The sequence below is a fragment of the Pseudochaenichthys georgianus genome, chromosome 9, assembly GCF_902827115.2.
Source record: "Pseudochaenichthys georgianus chromosome 9, fPseGeo1.2, whole genome shotgun sequence".
Lineage (NCBI taxonomy): Eukaryota > Metazoa > Chordata > Actinopteri > Perciformes > Channichthyidae > Pseudochaenichthys > Pseudochaenichthys georgianus.
Genome location: NC_047511.1, coordinates 27,662,618 through 27,675,134, shown reverse-complemented (window position 1 = coordinate 27,675,134; position 12,517 = coordinate 27,662,618). Strand labels below are relative to the sequence as shown.

The window sequence follows — 12,517 nt, the reverse complement described above, 5'->3', positions numbered from 1 at the left end:
AGCTGAGCCAGAAGGCAAAGCTCTCTGTCTACCAGGCCATTTTCGTTCCTACCCTCACCTATGGTCATGAAGGATAGGTCATGACCGAAAGAACGAGATCGCGGATACAAGCGGCCGAGATGGGTTTTCTCCGCAGGGTGGCTGGTGTCTCCCTTAGGGATAAAGTGAGAAGTTCAGTCATCCGGGAGGGACTCGGAGTTGAACCGCTCCTCCTTCGCGTCGAAAGGAGCCAGTTGAGGTGGTTCGGGCACCTAGTAAGGATGCCACCTGGGCTCCTCCCTAGGGAGGTGTTCCAGGCACGTCCAGCTGGGAAGAGACCAAGGGGTAGACCTAGGACCAGGTGGAGGGATTATATCTCTTCGCTGGCCTGGGAGCGCCTTGGGATCCCCCAGTCAGAGCTGGTTGATGTCGCCAGGGAAAATAAAGTTTGGGGCTCTCTGCTGGAACTGCTACCCCCGCGACCCGACCACGGATAAGCGGGAGAAGATGGATGGATGGATAAAAGATAAAATAAGACTTAAATATATATAAATAAATATGTATATAAAAACATTAGCAGTTGTATGAATGTTCTTCAGTCTGACTATTATGATGAATGCAATTTCATGTTGCTTTCTCTTGGGAAAACTTGTTGGGAGTCTACATTCGCAAGTTACCTCCAAACTGATTTTTGTATAAATTTAATGTAAGATAATAAGCGGGAGAAGATGGATGGATGTAATGTAAGACCTGTTTGTTTCTCCCTCCTCAGCTGTTGTTGCTGTGAAGGACTCTGTCCTGTTGTCTCCTCTCGAACCCTCACCTGCTCCACCAGACGCAGAGCAGCAAAGTACTGAGAGAAGAAATTACCTGCAGCCTCCCCGTGTTTCCATGGAAACCTCAAATCACCAACCTCACACGCCCAAAGCTGAAGATGAAGTGGAGGAAGACGATGACGCCAGCGGACCACTGACCATTTCTGAGCTTGCCTACAGGTCTATAGGATTTGTGTAGCTATAATGAAATATGAGTCTTCTCTTTCAGCTCATTGTTTTTAACTGCCTCCATAACCATCGTTTTTGGCTGAAGCAGGAAGAAATAGTTAGATGGAAGAGTTAATACAAATACCCCCTTTTAATAGATAAACAGTGAGTCACACTAGATATGTTGCATTTCAGGTACATGCTGTGTACAACATATAAACACCACAGCTATGAACAGATTGCATTCCTCAAGTTTGAATTTGAAACAAAGCACAAAAGTGGTTGGCATCTCTTCATATATCCCGGATGTTTGGCCTTACTTGCCTCGCAATGTTTTTTGATTCTGGCATTTATGTAGCAACATGTACAGTACAGTATATGTGTGCTTGTCTCGCTTACGATTTAAAACCTACCTTTGTTATTGCACACAAAAAAAAAGGCCAGCTCCGAAATCACCATTTTTTAAACTTCCCTTATTCTTCTTGTTTGTCCCTGGTTCAATCCTACTTACAATAACATTGTTTTTTCTTCAAATATCTCCCCTCCCCATGCAGCCCTTGTGCCAGCATGCTGCCCACCCCAGTGGAGGACAGTCAGGGAGGGGTGGACCTGCTCTTCTCCTCCCCGGTGCAGAGCCCCGCCCGGATGCTGAGGGAGCTCCATGCAGACCCCGACATCCAGGCCCAGCTGGAGGCCGACAGGGAGCGGGACCGGGCCTATGAGCGCACCCGTCTGGCTACCAGGAGTCAGATGGGGGGGGTCCTGACCAGCAGCCTGCGCCTACTGTCGTCCAATGAGAGAGTCAATGCTTGCTTGCTGAGCGTAGCCCGCTTTGTTGCCGTTGTCATGGGCGTGCTGCTTGTCACTGTGCCCACTCTGCTGCTGCTGCTGGAGTCTGACATTGACGTGTCGTTCCTCCATGAGATCCGCCAGACGCCGGAGTTTGAGCAGTTTCACTACGAGTACTACTGCCCGCTCCGGCGCTGGATCCTGTGCAGGATCAGCATGGCCATGGAGAACCTGTGGTCAGACTGAGGAGCTAGAGGAGTCACTGCAGGGGGAAACACATGTGCCCAAATGTCTGTCTTAACATGTCATTTAATCTTAAATTCAGTTACAACAACTGAACCAGTCTGCCAAATGGGTGAAATGATTTCACTTGTTTCAGACCTATTTTTTGAGCAGTTGCAATGGATCTTTGATGAGGGCTCACACAATTCCAGTTGTCCGGTTGTCTTGTAAAAAGGCCTGATAAAGATGTGCTGTCATGCCTTTTATAATACATTGTTTCCAAATTGAATAATACAGAAACAAGTTGATTTGTTTCACCCCTTTCGCAGCATATTTAAGTTTATTGAACAAAAACGAGTAATAGAGAACTAACATTTGGGATCCAGTCACTTGTTAAGACACTTTTGGCAGTGATAAACAGAAAAGAAAGGACAAGAAATGCTGCAAGTTTTCAAAGACAAACGTGCAAAAGGGAGACTTTTATGAAAATAAAAATAAGGGAAGTCATGGACAGATAAACTCACAAAAAGATCCAGAGAAGCATGCAGGATACAAATGGTTGGTACTATTTTTAAAGGTCTGTTCACTCCTGATGCTGACTAGCTGATGCAATGACTCTGGTAAATATGACAAACCATTCTGATTGTTTCTCGCCCACAGAATGGAACACCTGATTGGTCACCGAGCCTGTCAGTCATGACGGAGTGGACGGGGGAGAGAAATTATTGATTTGTCACTGAACGCAACAAAAGCCACAGTCAGAGGTACATTATATATATATTTAAAAACAAAAGAGTAATATTGATAATATAAAACCAATCTTAAATAAGTTGTTTTTAACATTTTGTACATTTTTATGTGATCCAGACCTTTCAGGAATTTTTCAGTCAGAGGATCTACTTTGAGCTTATTTTGAAATTAAGACTTTACAAAAGAGTAAAAAAACAAACACATTTATTAAAGTTTATCGGGGTGATGGGCGTTGAGAAATTTAAGATATTTTTTAAGAGCACTGTCAGCATGTGTTGCCTCCGTAGCTCCCTAGAGTTTTCCTACAGAGGCTATAGCACAAATCTTTTACACAGATCACAGATTAAAACTGTTTCAGATTACGTGATGTCATTTTGGAAATGGGAGGGCAACAGAGGAGAGAAACCTTCTGTTCATCATCATGATAAAACTTGTGTTTTGTTGAACTTTTAAATGTCTTCTGAACTACATGTTAAGTCAGTAGTAGTGCATCTCTGTGTGTTTTAAGTCAGTTTGAACATAAGAGTATTTGAAAAAAATGCTAAAGAAGGACAAGGTGACCTGTAGGCTTGTGATGAAAAGTTATGTGTGAGTAAAGGTGGGTCGAATAGAGATTTGGGGTCATTTGTTCAGTCCATGGGAGGCTACTGTTAGGACAGCTCTGTGATGGTCTCAGATTCAAAGTGATGATGGTACACTTAAGATTCCCAGAGGAAAATGTTTGTGTATTCCAAATATACTGCTCATATGTGACACATGATTGGAAAACTGATGGTGTCAATCTTGTGCAGTACTACAGTGGCAGGTATTTAATTTAAGTATTTTAATCACTAAATCAAATTAGAGATGATTTGTAGCCATTATTAAAGAAGATCTGTGAGAACATCATGCTGAGCATAATTTAAATGTCCGCAACTGTTTATACCCTTAAACAGAATACATACATTTCTATCATTTTGGTGTGAGTCACTAACAAGTTTTAGATGGGGAGGATGTTTGAACAAGATGTTTGAAGATTCTGGTTTTGATGACATAGATGTGTTCACGCACAAGGGTGTTTCTGTGTGAAGGAATTTGGAGCAGCGCCATCAAAGATACTGAAAAGGTTTTATTTTAAAATGTCTAAAAGTAGAAATTTCAATTTTGGGAACTAAAGGCTGTACTAGTGGTTTTGTTTCAATCCGACAGTGCCTGTCAGTAACAGTGTCCTGGCTCTGCATGGAGAAAAAACAGAGAGTTACAGCGATGAGAGTTACTTCAGATCAAATGAAAACAGATGCAAAAAAAACGAAGAAAAAAAGTTCTGTTTGAAATGTAGTTCAATTTGAATTACATTTATCAGGAAAGGGAATTAGCAGTTTATGTTCAAAATAACAATTATATGTCTAAAAAAGAAAGGAAAAACACATCTAATCACAGCATATAGTTTATGCCTAGCATTCATACAGTACATGTCTTCTTGCATTATGCTATTTTGAATATATAAACACTATGTCTTTTTACCAAGTCTGTAGCAAGACATAAATACAGCTGCAGATTGCCTGTGTTATTGTAGCAACACTACACTCCATGTCATATGCATCCAAACATATTACCTAAAAAGTATTTACTGTTGAGAGCCGGTACCTGCAGTTTGACCATCATAGCTGAAGCTCTACTGCTTTATCTATTCATTTAAGCTGATCAAAACAGGAGTAGCAACATGAGTCTTGATCTCTTTCTCAAAACGCTCTGACACTGTTTGAGGCTCTTAAAAAGCTGAACTCATACTTTTATTTTCAGAATATCTCCACAATCTCAACTGCTACAGAGGCCTCTGCAGTGCACATCACCATCAAAAGCCTCTCATTTGAACCCAAACAATATCTCTGCCTCATATGATCAGCTGTGTTGTTGTGTAGCAGTGTGAACCGTATGAATCAACAAGCTTTATGCATGTAGATAATATGCAGTAACAACAGAAACAAGCTAACTTGGGACAAAGTATTTATTTTCCTATTACAGCATATTCACGGAGTATCACTACTGAAACCAAGCAAAGGGCCAAACCACTATCAAGACCACATTTTGCATTTAACATCACAGGCTCTGAGTTTCACTGTAGTGGGTGAAGCTGATCTGAATGCACTGCTAAATAATACCACCATCCCATGATAACTAACAAAGTGGGATAGCATCGTGAACTATCATCCCGTCTTCATATTTAACTGTTGCTCATCCGCTATGCACATGCACCAAAATGCTTGAGATATTCCCAGTAAATTTTAAATAGAAGTTCTTCTGTATAGGCTTCATGTACACAGCTGTATAAACATAGCGTTCTGGCTTTGGTCCTTTATTTCTGTGCTTCATCATCACACAGCTAACCCAGGGTATCTCACTCTGACCTCTCAATGTAAACGGCATGCCTTCATCTGTAAATACTGTGTTTATAGTTGTGGCAAAAAAATAATCCTCTCTTTCTTCCCTCTGCGTGTCTTGTCCATATATAAAGCGATCTAGATTTAGGCTTGGCTGTCTTGACCATCGTAGACAATTGCATGTTCTCTCTGTTTTACTGAAAGGAGGTCATTTTAAAAATGTTGTGACCTCATTTAAAAAAACAAAACACGTCATGCAGTGTGGTTTTTCTTCATTTTAACAATTGAATTGACAAGACTGAATACATGTAGTTGCTTATTCTGTTAGCTTCCTCTCAGTTAATCAACCCAAAAAAATGTGTCTCATCACAAAAATACTGTTTGCTTGGAAAACATTTTTTACCATCTCTTAAAGAGCAGATCTAAAATATTTGACTAGTTCGTTAATTGTGCTTTTGCTGTGTGCATAAATCATTTTAGTCAGAAGCTAAATGCTAACACCTGCACCTCATTGCTAACGGAGCATGCTATTAACTGAATCAATTGAATTCATTTTAAATCATTACTTGTAAAGATGTTCACTTTCAACCTAAACTCATTGCAAACAACAAAAGTTGTAGCTAATTTTTTCAGTTTAATGAGTTTAAAGGGGAATTGTACTCCTTTGAGATTCAGCTCTTGTTTTGAGCTATTTGAGTTTCTGTGTTTTACAGCATATAGACGGACCAAGCGTACAACTTCTGTGGCCTGTGCTTACATAAAACTGTGATTAAAACATCACTAAGTTCACACCCCAGTTGATGTCATATGAGGTATAAGTGCTGAGTTCCTGACATGAGTCAAGTATTTACAAACCTTAAATGTAATAACCTGCCTTTAATTATCAATGGAAATTAAACTAAAGGCTTTACAGACTACACTCAGAATTCAACGCTGTTCGAACCCATTACACACATTCTGCTTTTGATGAATTTATTTAAGATTTTAAATATTTGAACTCAGGTCTACTATATGCAAAACTATTGGACATCACATGGTACAAGATAAAAAATAAGCTGTTTATGTTATTTCAGTGTTGTGTGGGCATGTACAGTAGCAGATTCTCTTGCACGGTCACTTTGTTGTTTTTGGACGTTAGTCAAATGATTTTTTGTTCTAACGGTCAGTCAGATCATTTATTATAATTTTTTGTTGTCATTAAGTCTCTTTTAATAAGAAACTCTGGGAGATTTAATTTGAGAAGAATAAGAAAAAAAACCCTAAGTAATGGCTCCCTCTCTTCTGGGACAACCAAGCCTTATGAACTTTGTGAAGTGAACATTTTGAATGTTTGTATGTTATAACAGAAAACATGAATTGTTTTATATGTTAATACTGCCACAATAAAGCTCCCTAATGAATATATATTGAAATAAGGCGCCTAATGTGTGGATCATTTTACACGACCGTTAGCTTGATAAAAAAATGTGCCACTTCCTTACAGAGCCCCTCCTCCAACACACACGAACGTGCACATGACCAATGAGGGCACGAGATAAGTGTGTGCACAGATGGAAGGCTGATAGGCAGGTAGGCCATCCAGTTATTTTAGCCGGGCTGGCTCAGATGATTGGTCATGCTTTTTATAGTACTACGGCTCTTCCACAGATGACATTTTTTTATGGATTTTTTGTCAAAGCACTTAAGATATTCATTGCTATCGGGATGTTAAGAGCATTCCATGGAATATAACAAACAGTGTATCTCGAGCCGGTTTCTCAAACTTACCTACCCCACCTTTAACATTTTGGAATATCTTACTGTTTTACTTCTCCATTAAAGGTAAGTTTATGAAATGTAATAGCAAATTCATCAACAAGTCATATGAACAGCTACATTTAATCACAAATTTGCTTCTGTTTCATTTAAGGGATCTTTGTTTGAAATTCCTTTCCCACTTAATCGGATACTGCAGCAAGTCATAAAATAAAGGGGATTTTTAGTAGAGCCAGAGAACGAGTTCTGTGTGTGTACTTGTACTAATAATTTTTCTTAGTAAACCTTGTGCTCATTATGCTTATCTTAAGGTTAAGACTTTCTGTTTTTGGAGCATGTTACAAAAAGAGTTAAGTTTTATATTAAAGAGTTTGTCACGAGTGTCAAAGATAAAAGATGGATGGAGGAGTCAGAAAGGTCTTATGAAAGTATTTTTAAATAACATCTAATCATTTATTTTAATTTCAAGCCTTAACATCATAACTCTTAACGCCTAATAGAATATTAATATTTAATTCTTTGTTTACCCTTACAGGTGCAGGGAATTGTAAACACACTGAAAAATACAGCGTAATAAATCTTAATTCTTGCCCTTTTCGTCATATAATATTGTTAATCTGCATCACATTGATCAAATGCATGAACATCCAATTGTATTGAAGTTTTTCATAAGAATTTGTAGCAGAGAATTTAAAAGAGAGGGCTTTGATTTTCAATATATTTTTGTTTTAGTCATAATGTGTTGTTATACTCCTGTAAGCCAGCAGGTGTCCCTGTGTGTGTCTGCTGGTTGTTTCTGCCTGATGAAGTGTGACTAAACCATAGACTGTATATGGACTAAACATCTTCTCTGCTGCCTCACAGACATCTGTTCACAGAGCTGCGGGTCACCAATCACACACTCTGTGAGTCCGCCTGCTGCACACAAATCAGAAAGAGATTACAAAAATTGTTTGAGCATCAGCCAATACTTAAGACACGATTAAAAAAAAGTCACAGCAATAATAAGGGGGTATAGAAAGTAGCTTTTAGCTGTTTAAAATAAGGACACAGGTACGTGGGATGTCCTGAACATTTCCAAGTACGATTTCTGTGTGTGTCACAGCACATGGTGTGTTCTCATGGGGTAAATACTTCCATTGCGTCGGTGTACTGTACCACTCCCTGGACAAACATACAGTAAGATAACCCAGACCTGCACCGTCACATGCTCTCTAAACACTGTAGGTCAGAGGCAAAGTTCTGAATCACCAAAACAGGTTTACACATAAACAGGAAACTTTTCTCATCAGGGAAGAATCTGAGGATTGAAAACTCAGACCTGACCGAGCTGTGTGTTGACATCGTCCTCGCAGTCTGTGTCTGTAAATCTGAAGCAGCCTGTCCCTCACCGCCTGTGGGCTGGAGACGTTTTTCACTTTGTGTAGAAACTTTCTAGAGATTTCAGTTTTATGGGGTTACTTTATTAATAACTCAGAGTTTAAGATACACTGTAATGTGCCGACATTTGGTGGAGGTTTGGGGATTTTTGTCCCCACATGACTTTACAGTGTTGTGGTCAGAATGGATGATATCCTCCTAAATAATAAGCCATTGATGCCTGCACTGTAAAATGTTTGGCTGTAAAATTACAGTAAATTACTGGCTACTAGTTGCATGGATTTCACAGTAATTTACTGTAAATATTTCACAGTAATTGACTGTAAATATTTCACAGTAATTTACTGTATATATTTTACAGTTAATTAGAATAAAAGTACAACTAAATACTGTGACTTTACAGTTGCCATGCCCATGGAATTACTGTGATATAGCAGTACAGAGCTGTGATATTATGGTACCTTGCTGTACATAAATTACAGTAATTACCTGTATGTTCACACTTACTGTAGAAGTAATGCAACACAGTAGCCAGTAATTTACTGTAAATATACAAATCTAAATAATACGATAATATATTGTAAATTTGACTGGGATTGTACCATAACTACACAATTCAATCAGCTCAATCAACAAAGAAAAACAAAGAAAATGCCCATTTTAACTTTTTATTACTCCATTGAGGTGCAAAGTACATTTCACAGTGTCTTGGAAATGTTGTTACGGCCCCAACCTCTACTCCGCGGTAGTGGCTTGTGCTGAGACCCGCAACATGAAAGAATACACGCAATAACCGGTACTTGGTAACGAGCATTTATTGATAATCAGCCGTTTGCTCACACAAGCGAAACGGGAAACAAAAAGAGGTCTGGAGGACTGGCCAAAAGGAACAAACAGAAGGAGGGAACCCGAGCCAGCCACACCACGGGCCGTAGGACCCAGAACTCCCCCGCCTAACCAAAGATCAATTATAAACCCTATGGGAAACAAAATAAAGCCGCAAAAACTGGACTACCAGGTCCTCCAGGCTAAACATAAACACATCTGCAAAAATATGGCCTACAGCTCAGAATGGCAAAGAGGTATTCTAAGGACAGTGTCTCCGGCGTTAGGATAGGCGAGACATCCTTCTCCTCCAGCTTCTCTATATATATACACACGGCTGAGTGGAATTTGGAACACCTGGGCAGAGGCGGAGCCAGGGGCAGACCAGGTGCACCTGGGCAGAGGCGGAGCCAGGGAGACAGAAAACAAGGAGGGGAGCACTTAACACATGTCTGACATCCACTCAAAGTCAACAATTTTTCTGAAGAATGTGCTGACATGGGGGTTTAAATTGCCATGCCTCTTTTTGGCTTTCGAGTCCGTCTCAGGATTAATGCCCAGGATGCACCTGAAAACACTAAGCCAAGACAACAATTTCAATTTGACATACATGTATATGTTGCCTCATTTATTTTAAGGCACATGCAGCGGTGACCCTTTCAATTTAAGTAAAACCTGCACCAAATAAAGAAATTAGTCTTTAAAGCCAAGCAATAGCGATAAAAGCAAGAAAATCACTTAATTTGTTGTGTTATCACAGAGGATGGTCTGAATACAGTATTTTACTATGAAATAATACAGTAACATGTTGTGAAATCCTGGTAATCATTTATCCTGTACATTCACAGTAATTAACTGTGCCTGCATTGATTTCACTGTGAAATTCTAAATTACAGTGTTATATTGTGAACATTACAGGTAAAGAATGTAAAGTGGTAAAACAGTAATTTATTGTAAAATATTACAGCTAAATATTGTGAAATCATGGTAATATTTTACAGTGTGTGTTTAATAACTAGGTAAGGTAAATACAAATTGACAACTTGTACCTTGTTCATGATTTTGAAGCCCAAGCAGACCCTTCCTCTTTGTAATAATATTAAAGACAACAACAACAACAGCAACAACAACAACAGCAACATAGCACTCTTATTTGCTGACTACATGTGTCTGTTTCTCTAGGTTAAAGGTGCTGCATCTCTCAAAGATTACCCTCTGCCCTGACTCACATACAAACATCTGCACACAACTGGATGGACAGACACAGCACATGCAAGTAATCAATTGATCAGTGGCGAGCCGTGACTTTTATACCTATGCCCTCTGACCCCCCTTCCCTCGAAAAAAAAGAAGAGATATTACGTCACAGCCATAGACTGTATATATAAACACACACACACAGTCACAGGTCACAGCGTATACTTCAGCGGAATATCAAAACAGCGGCCCGGGGTGCAAAACGCATCAATGACAGCGACCCTCTATCTATCACACAGAACAACACCATCTAAACACCTATCATGACAGGGCACCCACAGCCAAGTAACAATTACAAATGAATTAAGTCGGCACGGCGGCCCACATTGAAAATGACTTAGGCCTACCTTTGATGATCAAATCACTGAAACGCAAAGTCCATCCTCCTGTCCTTTTGGATGAAGCACTTGTGGGTCATGCAGCTGATCCTTTGCCACTCCAGTTTATCATTGTAACTCAATCTTGAAAATGACTCGGTTAATCATTTCGCAACAATGTCATCACTATCACTGAAGTGAGCCACCATGAACGAATGTATGCTAATTAGAAATATATCGATCATAAATCTATCGAAAATAATAAAAGTAGGGTAGACACGTGGATATTATCTCTCTGAACAAAACGTGCATTTATCTAACAGGTTCGTTTCCCACAGACCTTATTTCGAGCTATTTTCCAAAACCCTATGGAGAAATCCCACTGCTTTCTGTCGAGGGAATCCGAGCGAAGCTTACTTCCGGGTTTTAGGACCTTTAGGACGCGTCACTGCACCACTTGCATAGACCTCACAGCGGGCGGAACTTGTCATAAAGTCCGCGAAAATAAAGCCCGCCCATTTAGAGGGAAGATATGATTGGTTAATTGTACTGTCATTTGACATTACTCTCTCGTTGAGTTACTATAGAGAGGCGAAGTCACGCCCATCTACTTCCGGCCCATGGGACCCCGGAAGCGAAAAATGTACATTGAATTCAATGGAGAGAGAAAACGTATCTTTTGATCCCGTTTGAATTGTGCCACGAACTACACATATGATGTTTGTCAATCTTAAACAATAAGTTCCATGTCAAAAAAGTCACATTTTGTCGTAAAACTGTTGAAATATAAGACTATGAAAAATACGCGACTACAAAGACTACAAATCCCAAATCCCATTCTGGCTCGCGTAAGTGATGTCACAGGCGATAATGCTCCAAGTGGTTGTGACTCGTAATTAAAGCGAAGAAGAAGAAGAAGATCTCATAACTGATTTATTCCCTCCAATAAATAAGAGATTGCTAAAAATAAATTCACTTTTACAAGATGCCTGTGTGCTTTGTACCAGGTTGTAATCACATAAGTGATCATACCACTTGCTCGTTCTATCGATTCCCGTCTGATGAAAGGACCAGGAGTCGCCGGATCAGACATATCAGGTGATGCACATGTTGTGCATGATGGAACACAGTCAAGTTAGCTACCTAGCTAGTAGCGACGAGTAGCGAGCATGTTAGTTAGCATTACATTACTTTAGTAATGGTAGCCTTACCATGAAATTATTATTTTATTACATGAAGTAAACTAAAGCAAACAGATATTGTTCTAAACTGTATTAAAGTAAACAGGTATTATCTTGAACTGTATTGAAGTGAACATGTATCATTTGGGACTGTTTTAAAGTAATCCTATATATATAAACCTTCTTACATACACTTTCCCAGACACCCTGACACACACACACACACACACACACACACACACACACACACACACACACACACACACACACACACACACACACACACACACACACACGCACACGCACACGCACACACTCACTGACCAAGATATCAACACACACACACATACACTTTCCCAGACACCCTGACACACACAATACACTCCCTGACCAACACACACACACACACACACACACACACACACACACACACACACACACACACACACACACACACACACTTAATTTTACCAAACACACACACACGTCCTTTTCAAGGTTCTTTTTGGGGCCAATATAATCTCAAGTACTGATAGCTTTGCATGACATTCTTCTGGACGTGTTTCATTGTGATGACAGTAAGGGTGAGTCAATCTGTTTGTTGGAAAGACAGTAGTTAAGTGATTACTGAGAGAAAATTATTAGAAGAGATAATTATTCAAAGTGTTGTTACTTTAAAGTGTTGTTACTGACCTTTTTCTCTTTTATTTCCTTTCCCT

General features: G+C 39.7%; 1 protein-coding gene across 2 annotated transcripts in view; it reads left to right on the top strand.

The window, feature by feature from the left end:
• The window catches only part of frmd3 (FERM domain containing 3), a 77,145-nt gene extending 70,647 nt beyond the window's left edge, over positions 1-6,498 (top strand). For both annotated transcript variants that reach the window (XM_034090694.2, XM_034090693.2), the window contains exons 14-15: positions 752-974; positions 1,517-6,498. In XM_034090694.2, the coding sequence (XP_033946585.2) occupies positions 752-974; positions 1,517-1,997 (704 nt within the window). In that variant the 3' untranslated portion in view covers positions 1,998-6,498. The remainder of the gene's footprint in view (positions 1-751; positions 975-1,516) is intronic.
• The last annotated feature ends 6,019 nt before the right edge of the window (positions 6,499-12,517 follow it).